Source organism: Sapajus apella, unplaced genomic scaffold (genome assembly GCF_009761245.1).
Source record: "Sapajus apella isolate SASKATOON/1434 unplaced genomic scaffold, GSC_monkey_1.0 scaffold19, whole genome shotgun sequence".
In the NCBI taxonomy this organism is placed as follows: domain Eukaryota; kingdom Metazoa; phylum Chordata; class Mammalia; order Primates; family Cebidae; genus Sapajus; species Sapajus apella.
The window spans coordinates 12,360,958-12,374,741 of NW_022436959.1; the positions used below are offsets into that span (position 1 = coordinate 12,360,958).

The following is a 13,784-nucleotide window of genomic DNA, read 5'->3' on the forward strand; positions in this document are numbered from 1 at the left end:
CAGTAGAACAAAATATATTCCTTTGGATCTATAGTCAATAACGGGATGGCTGAGTTGAATAGCAGCTCTGTTTTAAGGTCTTTGAGAATTTGCCAAACTGCTTTCCCCAATGGCTGAGCTAATTTACATTCCCACCAGCAGCGTATAAGTGTTGCCTTTCTCTGCAACCTCACCAGCATGTTATTTTTTGACTTTTTAATAATTGTCATTTTGACCGGTGTGAGATGATATCTCATTGTGGTTTTGATTTGCATTTCTCTAATAATTAGTGATATTGAACAAAAACTGATGTTTTAGAAAAATTTTAAGTAACATGGAAAAATACTCTGTTAGCTGAACAAGCAGAATATAAAATATGCGTACAGTATGAACAACCCAGATGGAGAAAACACAAAATGAAGATACCCCAATATATAAATGGCTACTATTTTGGGGCGGTAGAGCAATGAAATGACCATTATTTCCTTTATAATTTTTCTGTACTCAACACAATTGTTTTTACCAAAATTTAAAGTGATTTTTAAAAAAGTTTATAAGTTGTTATAAACAATAAGCAACTGTAGGCAAAGAAATCCAATTTCCAGTTTTGTTGTAAACATGTATGAGCTACAAGGAACTAGGTTTTGAGAAACAGCTCGAGGTCTTTTCTGTGAATAAAGTCGATGGGTTTTAGTGTGTGTAATTTTTGGTATTTAATTGCTCAGAATTCTTTTGCTGATTTTCTGACTTCCAGTCATACTCTGGACAACTGAGTTTAATAGTAACATAGAGTACTTGCTAGGTAAGGTTTTATTCATGGATTAAAAATAATAGACTAAAATGAAAAGCTTTATAGAGACAACCAGGCCTCTTTTCCTCTCAGGGCCTGCCCTTGAAAGTGGTGGAGAAGCAAAGTCCCAGAGAAGAACGTGCCTGCCAGCACCCTGCCCGGGCAGCAGCAACATCAGCCTGTGGAACATCCTGAGGAACAACATTGGGAAGGACCTGTCCAAGGTGGCCATGCCTGTGGAGCTGAACGAGCCCCTCAACACGCTGCAGAGGCTCTGCGAGGAGCTGGAGTACAGCGAGCTCCTGGACAAGGCTGCGCAGATTCCCAGCCCCCTGGAAAGGATGGTGAGGACTCAGCCTTCCTGCATCACTGTGCAGCCTCTGTCCCTGAGCCACGAGGCTAGTCACGGGGCCCATCAGAGAGACAGCCCTGTTCGCTCTGGTTTCATTTTGATTGCACCGTAGATAGGTTCATCCCTCAGAGTTGTCTGGCTTCCTCCGCCTGCCTGTTTCCAGTCACCTTGTCAGGATTTGGAGGCAGGGTTTGGTGCTTCTGTGGTACTCGGTGCCTGGGGTAGTTCTCTTCGGTGGGTTTGTGCTTCCTCTTTCTCCAGAAGCCTTCTGCCTGATTGTTCTGATGTGCCTGGCTGGAAAACATGTCTTTAGGGCTGTCTGCGTGTTTATTTTTACTACCCTGGCAGGACAGAATTTAATTTCTTGAGCTGTTTTTCTCACCCAGGATAAATTTCCCCTGAGAATGTTTTTGTTTGTTTCTGGAATTGTCCTATCAGCTCCTAGTTTTCTGGAAAATAGAGTTCACAAGAAGAGGTTTTCACTTCAGAAATAGTCTTTTTTTCTCTCTCCCTCTTATAGAGTACTTAAAAAAAATCTTAGAAAAACCCTCCTTCTCTCCTCTACTTGGCATCAACGCCAGTCACAGTGTGCTGGCTTTTAAAAGGGCTTCCAAGTGTTTCTCATCTTTCCCATCTCATGGCTAGGGAGATTGGGAAGGGGCTACTCAAAGGGCAAGACTCTGGGCAGATCAGCCCTCTCTATGACTGTGACTGACTTTGTTCCTAAACTTGGGGTGTCTGTACCTCTTTTTGCTTCCTCATATTCAGTGACCTTAGAGCAGTAAGGTCCTGGTCTCTATGGGATGCTGGGACATTAGTGTCCACCAAATGCAGAGTCTCTCTCCTGGACATTTGCCAGCTGGCTACATTGGAATTGGAATGCCCCCTTGGCTTCACAGACCTAGCCATGCTAATACCCCCATTGATAGAGGATGCTATTCTTTTCTACATTTTAAGCATTCTGCAATTTTAGTGCTCATTAAAACATCATTACTTCCGTGATTTTAAGATTAAGGGGAAATCTTAACTGTTGGCTGAGAGGGATATCCATTGTCATTCTGCCCAGTCTCCGGGCCCTCCCCTATCAAAGAGACTTTCTCTTTTTTTGAGTCAGGGTCTTTGTTGCCCGGGCTGGAGTACAGTGGTGCAGTCCTACCCCATGGCAGCATCAAACTCCTGGGCTCAAGCAACCCTCCTGCACTGGCCTCCCAAAGTGCTGAGGTTATAGGCATGAGTCATCGTACCTGGCACAAGAGATTTTCTTTCTTGTTACTGATAATCAGGGTAGGAAACAAAAACAGGCTATTTTTTTTTTTTTTTTTTTTTTTTTTTGAGACAGAGTTTCGCTCTTGTTACCCAGGCTGGAGTGCAATGGTGCGATCTCGGCTCACCACAACGTCCTCCTCCTGGGTTCAGGCAATTCTTCTGCCTCAGCCTCCTGAGTAACTGGGATTACAGGCACGCGCCACCATGCCCAGCTAATTTTTTTGTATTTTTAGTAGAGACGGGGTTTCACCATGTTGACCAGGATAGTCTCGATCCCTTGACCTCGTGATCCACCCGCCTCGGCCTCCCAAAGTGCAGGGATTACAGGCGTGAGCCACCGCGCCCGGCCTGTATTTTTTAAACTCTTCTTTGTTATTTTTCCCCAGATAATTTTTGCTGAATAAAAGGAAGGCAAAGCTTCTAGAAATAGCTTTTAAGGCAAGTGTTGGCAGAGTACGGTGGCTCATACCTATAATCCCAGCACTTTGGGAGGCCAAGACAGGTGAATCAAGAGATCAAGACTATCCTGGCCAACATGTTGAAACCCCATCTCTACTAAAAATACAAAAATTAGCTGGGCGTGGTGGCGCGTGCCTGTAGTCCCAGCTACTGGGAAGACTGAGGCAGGAGAATCACTTGAACCTGGGAGGTGGAGGTTGCAGTGAGCCAAGATTGTGCCACTGCACACCGGCCTGCCAACAGATCAAGACTGTCTCAAAAAAGAAAAAAAATAGCTTCTAAGGCAAGTGTTATAAAAGTCAGCTTTTGTGGGTAGCTCTTTTCTTTAAAGGAAATGATTGGCTTTGAGGATGAAAGTTTCTTAAAGATGTTTCTTGCTGTGGCAATTTAGAGACCCTTAGGATATTCAGCTGATTGATTGTGGTAATTGACCTTGAGCAGAGGTTTGAGGAGAGGCTTCTCATCCCCAGCATAACCACTAAGCAGGAGTCTTGTCTCATGGGTTTTGTTTACTGTCCCGCAGGCCTCCTTATACGCCTGCCTGGACTCCCCCTCATGCCACCAACCCACAGGGACAGTGCTTCCTTCTGCCTCTCCCTCACTCTGTCTTCCCCACAGTATCATGAATAGCACTGGGTTCTTTCATTGGTTGTGTTATATTTTACATGGTGAAGGTGATTCAGGGTTGATTCAGTGTTCCATACACAGTGTGGCTGTACTGTTTCACAGGTCACCAACATAGGGAAGCAGGGAGAGGAACAGACATGCAGGTTTCAAGAACACAGTCACAAGTAGGACTGACTTGAGTGTTGCAGTTGATTATTATTTCTTCTTCTTCTTTCTTCTTCTTTCTTCTTCCTTCTTCTTCCTTCTTTCTTCCTCTTTCTTCTTCCTCCTTCTTATTCTTCTTCTTCCTTCTTTCTTCTTCTTTCTTCTTTCTTCCTCTTTCTTCTTCCTCCTTCTTCTTCTACTTCTTCTTCTTCTTTCTTCTTTCTTCCTCTTTCTTCTTCCTCCTCCTCCTCCTTCCTCCTCCTCCTCCTCTTCTTCTTCTTCTTTCTTCCTCTTTCTTCTTTCTTCTTCTTCTTCTTCTTTCTTCTTCTTCTTCTTCCTCTTTTTTTGAAACAGGGTCTTGCTCTGTCACCCAGGCTGGAGTGCAGTGGCGCAATCATGGCTCACTGCAGCCTCGACCTCCCGGGCTCAGTCAGTCCTCTCACTTACCACTTCCCACGTAGTTGTGACCACAAGCATGTGCCACCACACCCACCTATGTTTTTTGTATTTTTTTGTGGAGAAGAGGTTTCACCATATTGTCCTGGCTGGCCTTGAACTCCTGGGCTCAAGCAATCTGCCTGCCTTGGTCTCCCAAAGTGCTGGGGTTACAGGCGTGAGCCCCTGCACCCAGCCTGTATTCTACAGTGTGAGGTGGTGAGGTGGGCCCTGTTACAGGCAACACCAGAAATTTAGCAGAAGGTTAAAAAGGAAGGTTATGTGATTAGTGAGCGTTTATGAAGGGTACTCATCTCATCCTCAGTATAAGAAACTGCATAAAATGTTCTGGGAAGAAATCTTGAGATTGTTACTACCCGATATTAGAAAGGAAAATTTGCCATCACTGCTTAGGCTTAACTGTTTTCACACACATGGAAAAAAAGACAAAGAAGGTAATGTGCCTCTTTGGTGCCCTGACGGTGAGCTGCTAAAGACGCCAAGACCTCACAGGGAGGGCCCCCAGAGAGTTTGCTCACTTTGTGTTCATATAAAGTTTTTCTTCCTTCCTCTATTTTTATTATTATTTTTTAATGTTTCATTTTTCTTCCCAGAAAAGCAGAACTTTAAAGTCACTGTATCCTGTGGCAGGTTTCCCAGGCTTAGAAATGACTCACAGATTTTCTGTGGTCAAAATGAATGTTTTGGTTTCTATCATACGACATTTTGAATGGTTAAATTTATGATGCTTATTCCTGAGTTTGGGAGGGATTTTTTAATACTCCTTTTTTAATACTCTTTCCCACTCCACCCTTAAAGCCTCAGCACCGTATCAGGATCCTCAGATAATGTCAGGCTTAAAAGTACAGGACTCAGCTTAACAGGTTCCAAAAACGGTGTATTCCATTTTGGAAATGTCACCATCTTGATAACATCTCCCAACTTTTAGGCATTAAGATAAATGGACAGCTTTAAAACATTGGGTTAATTTGTTTTGTGGCCCAAACAAACATTATTTAAACCTATAATTTTAAACCTATTTTTAAATAAGCAAAGACAAACCTTTGGCTTTGTGAAAGAAAATCATAGAGGTTTTATTTTGTTTAGTTCTTTGTGGACAATAAAGCTCTTGGTGACACAGAAATGACAAAGCTCTTTCCTTCTTGTACTTAGGTGTATGTGGCAGCCTTTGCCATATCAGCGTATGCGTCTAGCTACTACCGAGCTGGGAGCAAGCCATTTAATCCGGTTCTGGGAGAAACGTACGAATGTATTCGGGAGGACAAGGGCTTCCAGTTTTTTTCAGAACAGGTAGACGTACACCTTTTTTTGTTTGTTGGGAGGGGTTGCTTATGTCTCCTATTAAATGTGCTTCTGAAATATTTATTTTCCACCTTTTACTGGCTTCAAAGCAACTGAGATAATTACAGTGCTTTTAAACATGAAGGGAAGGATCGATTTCCCTTCCTCCGAAGCCAAGCCACCACCTAGGGGCTTAAAGGTACCAGTAATTCTGCACACTTGCTTGGCTACATGCATTGCCAGTGTCCTTTCTCTTTAAAATCGTTAGCAAAAGGAATTTTGAAGGGACAAACATTGGCCCAAACTTCAATTTAGAGATTTAACGCGTGGCTCCCTAACACACTGACATCAGCATTCCAGAGCAAAATGCCCCCAGCAGAATGGATAGCACTAGGTAAATGTGTTATTCCCAACTTTGATTTGAGAGGTATCATTCTTTCACGTATTTATGTATTCACATCAATACATTATTTCTAGAATGTCTACCATGTGCCTGCTGCTGTTCCAGGTGCTAGGATACTGCAGTAGGGTGGGGGTGAGGGGTCCGGACAGGAGTCCCTACCCTCATGTAATGGATGTGCAGCCCTGTACTCATGCAGCCTAAGGCTCCATCAGTCTCTTGCCACGGAAGTAGCATAGAGGCATACTCAGGCCTATCAGACAGCCTAGGTTCCATCCTATCTCAGCTCCACCTCTTACTCGCTTTATCACCTCGGACAAATTACAGAGCTTCTCTGTACTTTAGTTTCCTCTTGAGAGTGGAGATGATGACAGTTGTATGTACCTTATATGGTTTTGTGGTGATTCATTGAGACACTGTCTGCAAAGCACTTGGAGCAGCATCTGAGACATGAAGAGACAGGTTATATGAGCGTTTGCTGTCGTTACTGCTGCATGCCAGCAGAGCTTGTAATGGTGGGGTGTTGGGAACATCTGAAATACTTGTCAGTGGGGAATTATTTACTTAAAATAGAATGTATACATATTGAAATTAAAAAAAAAAAAACCTCTTACTAAGATAGGCAGAAAGAAATTTTATTAAAATTATAACAAATTTAAAAAATAAAATAAACCCTTCTCCCACCTTGTTAAAGTAGCAATCAAACATGTTCACTCTCTGTATATCCTTAAATGTCAGCCTAGGGACATTAAACATCATTGCTTCTATACGCTTCTCAACCCCCGGTTCTTAGAGAACTGAGGTGAAAGGGGGGTGGATTGCTAAAATATTCTTTTATCTTGCTGCTCTCTTTATCAATGGATTTGCACTACAGGGAAAGGAAGGGAAGCGTGGGTTGGCTGAGAAACATGATGATAGTGCTTATCTTCACTGTAAATGATAAGCAGTGTTCTCTGGAACCCAAAGGAAATTGAATGTACAGTAACCCAAAGCACACTGTCAGTAGCTTGCTGGTTAGAAACTAAAACAAGAAATTAAACACGGGTTGCTGCTGGGGAGGTAGGGGGTTAAATCAGTAGTTGAAGAGGATACGATAATCTGTCTGATTCAAAATTCATCTGGGTTATTTAAATACTGAACCTAAAATAGAATGAGAATAAATGAAAATATATTTTGGTTTCCATGGTATCATATGCACTCTCGTGAAAAAATAAAGGCCAAAAATAGCCCCAAACTACAGCAGACAATCGGGACAGGATGAATAGCTGTAAGAAAAGAATAGTAACGTGAGCTGTGTAAAGTTGAGCTTCAGTCTTCTGAGCCCTGGTGGGACAGGGCCAAATTCAAGGTTTGTTTTGTGTATTTCCCATGGTGGCACAAGGGAAGAAATCAGAGCTCCTGGGCACATATGCACAAAGACAGAAAGAGGGTTACATAACTTAGCATTTAGTTCCATGAAATAAGCAAGAAAGAGAACTGGTTATTGTTAGTAGTTTAGGACGCGCTGGGTGTAGGATGTGCAGACCTGCCTGCTTCCAATCTTGACTCCACAATTTGCTCCACATGTGACCTTATTTAACCTCCTTCAACTTTCTGAGCCTCCCTTGCTTTTTTTTATTAATCTATAAATTAGGAATGATAATTCTTGACTAGTAGGTTGTAGTAAGGCTTAAACAAAATAACATGTTGATGGAAATATTCAGCAAATGGCTACTGCTCTAATTATTTAGTGGGAACTTCTACAGTGGCTTTCTGTTTGTTTTTTTGAGACAGAGTCTCACTCTGTCACCCAGGCTGGAGTGCAGTGGCATGATCTTGGCTTACTGTAATCTCTGCCTCCCAGATTCAAGTGATCCTCCTGTCTCAGCCTCCTGAGGAGCTGGGACTACAGACTTGTACCACCACACCCAGTAAGTTTTGTATTTTTAATAGAGTTGGATGGGGTTTTACCACGTTGGCCAGGCTGGTCTCGAACTCCTGACCTCAGGTGATCCCCCAGCCTTGGCGTCCCAAAGTGCTGGGATTACAGGATTGAGCTACCATGCTTGGCCTACAATGCCTTTTAATATAAAGTGTTAAGAATAGTAAGAGTTTGGGAGGCCAAGGTAGGTGAATCACTTGAGGTCAAGAGTTCAAGACAAGCCTGACCAACATGGTAAAACCCCGTCTCTACTAAGAATAGAAAAAGTTAGTCAGGTGTGGTGTTGTGTGCCTACAATCCCAGTGCTTATATACTCAGGAGGCTGAGGCAGGAGAATCACTTGAACTCAGGAGGCAGAGGTTGCGGTGTGCTGAGATCATACCACTGAACTCAAGGCAGGGCAACAGAGCAAGACTCTGTTTCAAAAAAGAAGAAAAAGAATAGTAAGAGGATTGTTGACAAGGCAGAGAGGAGCCTCAGGAATGACTTTGATGAGAGAAAACTGGAAAGGCATGTGTCCGTTATAATATATACTTTCTTATGTTCAAATAAGATATGCTATATCTCCTCTTCCAGAACAAGTGATTTGAAGGGGACTTGAGGTTGCCAGTGAGTCTCTGACAGAAAATAACTATCAGGCAGCCAGGAGTTCTCACCCCTGGCTTCACCATGGTCACACCACCAGTCCTGTCTGTAATTTAGCCTGATGGATGCAGATAGTTGGTTATTTTAATATACCTATTAAATAAGAATGGATTGAGTCTCTCAGGAATAGATTCACAATAACTAAGCTTACAAGAGACTGATGTATAAACTAGAATGCTACTATATGCATTGACTGTGAAAAATAGACGTACTATGGGGATCAGAAAGCATTGTGCAGTGTGACTAGGTATGATTTTCTCATAGGCAGATTACCCGGAAGCCAAATGAGAATCCTAAGTGAGTGAACAGGGTGAAGATGCAACTGTGTGATTCAGTATGCCAAGCAGCCTTCTGCCCTAGGAGTGGGAGGGGTGTCATGCCAGGGCCTTCCTTTCCCTGGCCAGCAGGAGTCTATCAATATAATGCCCCTCTTTTGCCCTTCCCCACCTTATCTATTCTAATTTAACACATCTGAAGAGAGTGCCAGAGCATATGTTCTATTTCCCTCTGGTACCTAGTATGGCTCTTTCTGCTTCCAGCCCAGGAGACCGTCTACCTTGATGAAGACAGCATGACTCTGCCCTTGTCCATTATGTGTCGGTGATATACTTAAGCTCTCATGGCTTAGAGGTTTGTTTTCTGTGCCTCTCTGCAGTGAGTACAGGTTTCTGAATGACTAATATAACAAACTGAGCAAGACCCCCGAAGTAATATTTTTGGGTGGAATTTTTTTTCTAAGGAGGATGTTGATAGAAATTATATCTCTAAGTTTAAGGACCTGGCAAGGAACAACCTGGCTTTTCTTGTGAGTTTTCTAGACAACAGTCTGATTTGGAAAGTGATGGCTGTCTCTGTCCGTCAAGCCCCATGATTTTGTTGCCTTGTGGATTTGCTGGGTGTGTGGATGTTCGAGGTAGTGAGTGGCCAGGCAAGTGGAAGTCATTGCTGCTTGAGAGCTCGACTCCATCGAAGCTTGCCTGTCTGTATTGTTTCTTGTCTAAAAACCCCCAAACCACAACATCGAAATGACTCACGTGGTCAGAAACCAGAGAAAGCATTTCTTGTTAAAAATTTTTCTTATAACAAGTATTAGGTTTGTGGAGTGCTCTGGGCATTCATGATCTTGCCTGATCTCCAAAACAATCCCTCTGTGGAAGGTGAGGCAGGAATCAGTTCCAGGTGAGGAAACGGAGGCCTAGAGGAGCCAAGCTTCTCAGTGTCCCCCAGCAAATGCTAGAACCCAGCCCCTCTGTTTCGTTCCCTGAATCCTTTTTCCCTCACCCTTTGTGGGATCTCTTGCATGGACTCAGAGCTACTGGAGTCTGCGGTGGACGTGAAAGCAGCCCTTTGTGTATGCTGTTCATTCTCACCATGCAAAATCTCTCCAGACTCACAGAGAACTTTGTTCTCAGCTCCCATGGTAGGCTGGGGTGTGGCCTTTGGAAAGAGGAACTATCAGGAGTGAATCATAGACATTCCTTACCAAGGTTCTGACCCTCTAGCTACTCCACCTTCTCAGAGGTTTCCTTTGTGCCGAAAAATCTGATTCAGCCTTGGCTTTCTAAATGAACCCACAAAAGGAGGAATTCAGAGAGAAAGGACCTCCCTTCTTTCCTTACTGGTCAGAGACTGAGTATCCTCTGACAGGTGATTACCTGCTTGCTGCGCCCTCCTGCTGCCTGGCAGAGCTAACACACTGGTTTTGAGCTGAATCAAGGGAATAGATGGATCAGAAAACTCATTTTGGTTGGCTCTGTTCCTTTTTTCATACCTTTGGGAAAGGTTTGGTGCTGAAAGGATATGCAATTAAGCTATGGTCTAAAAGTAGCTTTTCCTAATTACATGAAACTTCAGTTGTCCAGATCATTGTTCAAGTCATTTTAACCGTTTACCCACCCCCCTGCATATTCTTGAGAGTGTCAGGAAAGCTGAGTGCAGTTATTAAAAGTTACTAAAATGTAAGAGATTTAAATGAAGACATTTTCCTCTTCTCTATAGGCTCAGCCCTTCTTCCTTTTCTGTTTGTTACTGGAGGAGTCTGAGTACATACATTCTTAGACAGACTTATACATGCCACACCCATCACTTCCTCCTTGCACACTCATGTCACCTCTCTGAATAGTCCTTATGTTTACTAGTAAGCAGTTATTTATTGCTGATTAAATAAGTAAATAGCATCTTAAAGACACTATCAAAAGGTAAATTCAAGCCATTCAAATAAAACCAGCAGTAAATAAAATGTGAGACAACTAAACCATTGCTTTGGGGTTTTCTACAGTTCTGACTCTGGAAACAGGAGACCAGTAGCGAGTCCTCCTGTAATAATCCCAGTCATTTCTAGGTCAAGTCAGCACTTGATGTGTTTTTGTTTTTTTATTTTTTTAGCAAGAAACCATGTATTTATGAGATGATTCACTCTGAACATAGGAGAAGAGAAAATAATTGGCATCTGCATTCTCCCCAAAATCAGGCCAGATTTCTTGGCATCATCCTTACTAGCTCTTTCTCTCATAATTCACATCCTCTCATTAGCAAATCCTGGGGTCTCCCATCAGAAGCCTTCCTTCCTCAGCTGGCCATTTTCACTCTCTCTCCCATTTGGTGCTGGTCATCTAGCTCAGGCCACTAAAATCAGTGATTGGGATTGTTGCAGTAGGACTCACTACTGGCCTCCTGCTTCCAGCGCCACTAAATTCCTCATCCAGGAGCCAGAGTAACTGCTTAAAACAGAAGCAGCAGCTGCTCTAAACCCTCCACCAACTTCCCAAGTCACTTGGAATAAAATCCACAGTCCTGGCCATGGCCCACAGAGCCCTCGAAATCTACTTTCCCCATCCCCTCACTCATCTCTGCCACGCTGGCCTTGCTTCTCCTGCTTCATACCAAGCATTTTCCAGCCATTGACCTTTGCTATGTCCTCTGCCTGGGACGTGCTTGTCTCAGTTACCTGCATGGTTAACTTCAGAACTTCTCTTAGCCCCACAGGTTTCCATTATTAGAGTCCTGCCCCTGTCACCCTGCCTGACTAGCACTCCTACCCACCGTCCCTACATCCTCATGCCCTGCTTTTTTTTCCTTAACACACATTGCTGCTGACAAATTATGTGCTTCTTATGTGTCATTTGTCTTACCCACTTCTGTACTAAAATAGAAACTCCATCAGGGTAAGAATTTTTGTTTCTTCAGCTTATCATTTTATCCCTGACTAGGAGAGTGCTTGACACATTGGAGGCAATCAGTAAGTGCTTGATGAGTGACTGGAAAGAATGGCCACTTGGTCCCCTCTCTGGATGACTTCTTCACTGCCACCTGCCCTCTCTTCCACTATTGCCCTATGTTGCTGCAGGGAAGTCAGGACCTGGGAGGAGTAGATAGTTATGCCTTGGAGCAGTTGCAGGGTGGAACGTATGTATTTAAGGGCTACTTTTCTAAATCTGAAAAAAAAAAAAAAAGACTTACAAACTACACAAATACTGAAAATACATCCTTTCCCTATCTGCTTCTCCCTTGACCCCTTATATAAAGTGCATTCAAAGCATAAATTATAAATGATTAGGTCAAGGTAAAGCAAGGCCTCAAATATATAAATGAATTGTAAAATACCAGAATTCTTAACTGCCAGGGGAACTGTATTGGGACTTGTAGAAATAAAAATAGATACATGTGTTATTATATAAATCCTTGCATAATAAAAACCATGTGTACTAATTTTTAGAATGCTTGGGCATCCTTACTAATCAAGAATTGCTCTTTTTTGATGGGAGAGGAAGTGATAGGGAAGAATACAAAAAAAAAAAAGTCTAAATTGGGTTTATTCAACAGGTTAACATACAGCATCTCTTCCAGGGCTGGGTCAGTTCAGACAAGTGCATCTACTGCTCTTTTTGGCTGAGTTGAGATGTAAGAAGAATACAGACTCAACCAAAATCCTGCAATAATAAAGACAGGCTAGATTCTGCTCATTATTCACTACTCTAGCAGAGTTTAGAAAGATTATCATCAATAAAGATTAAGCGATTAAGTATAAATTACCCCTTTCCATGGGCATTCAAGTTAATCAAAGCCTTAGTATAATATTTTCAAGTTGGCTACCATCTGCCACCACCTCTGATGCTAAGATTCGAAGAAGACATTAAGAGCAGATGCTAGAATTGGAGCATTCTGAAGCCAAGAGGGATCCTCACACCTCATTTTGCAAAGAAGCATGTGAGACTCAGGTTGGAAAGGTCAAATTCAAAAGGTTTTTTTCTCTAAACGTCCATGAGAAGGGACCTTGATGATGTGTCCTGGCTTTGGGGAGGGACAAGAGCCCTGGATCTGGAAGAGGATGCCCTAGGTTTGGAGTGCTCCCTTTATCACTCATTAATGGTGTGGCATGGGGGAAGCCCTCTGCTAGACAGATCCCCTATTTCCCAATTTATAGAACGAGGCTAACGAAGATACAAGGCTGCTGCAAGAACTAAGTGAGAATACACTCGTTAAAAAATCAAAATTTAGTCTCTGCCTAACCCACATTAGCATAGGATCCTGGACTATTTGCATGTGTTACCTTTTTTTAGTTGGCCGAGTCGGTGGAATGAGCCTTACTTTACAGATGAGGTAACATAGGCTCAGGGGCTTAAAAAACTGTGAAGGTCATACAGCCAGCAGCTGATGTTGCAGTCAGGACTCAGGTCAATGGAACAACAAAAGCCTTTCCCTCGTTCCCAGACACTAGTGCAGCACATGACAGATGCTCCAGAAATAGGAGGAAATGTGTGAACGAACAAACAAATAAATAAATAAGCAAGCTCTCAATGTCAGTCTCCCCAGAAAGCTTTGTAAAACTCTTTTTTTTTTTTTTTTTTTTTTTGAGACGGAGTTTCGCTCTTGTTGCCCAGGCTGGAGTGCAATGGCGCGATCTCGGCTCACCGCAACCTCCACCTCCTGGGTTCAGGCAATTCTCCTGCCCCAGCCTCCTGAGTCTCTGGGATTACAGGCATGCGCCACCATGCCCAGCTGATTTTTTGTATTTTTAGTACAGATAGGGTTTCACCATGTTGACCAGGATGGTCTCGATCTCTTGACCTCGTGATCCACCCGCCTCGGCCTCCCAAAGTGCTGGGATTACAGGCGCGAGCCACCGCGCCCGGCCTGTAAAACTCTTAAAAGCAATGTGGATCAAATAAACCATTCCCAAAGTCCTATGTAAGACATAAAGAAGTAAGTAAAGTTACTGATATTTAAAGGTTGAAACTTATTCAGAAAACGTGTTGAACCCATCTAAACGCTGTCTGCTAAACATTCATTCATTAGCACAATAGTTTAAAAAAAACAAGGTTGGGTTTTTATGAGATGTGTATACAGTAGGGGTTTTTAAATAATTCATATGGACAGTATATTTATCCCTGTTTTATGGGGTTTGAAATTATTACAGAAGAGGTGTATTGTATTATTATTATTATTATTGATAAGGTCTCACTCT

At 42.8% G+C, this 13,784-nt stretch overlaps 1 protein-coding gene across 5 annotated transcripts in view; it reads left to right on the forward strand.

Annotated features, from left to right (window-relative positions):
- OSBPL3 (oxysterol binding protein like 3) overlaps positions 1 to 13,784 on the forward strand; it is a 191,738-nt gene that overhangs the window by 152,159 nt on the left and 25,795 nt on the right. For all 5 annotated transcript variants that reach the window (XM_032286967.1, XM_032286969.1, XM_032286968.1 and 2 more), the window contains 2 exons: positions 863 to 1,113; positions 5,226 to 5,363. In XM_032286967.1, coding sequence (XP_032142858.1) covers positions 863 to 1,113; positions 5,226 to 5,363 — 389 coding nt within the window. The remainder of the gene's footprint in view (positions 1 to 862; positions 1,114 to 5,225; positions 5,364 to 13,784) is intronic.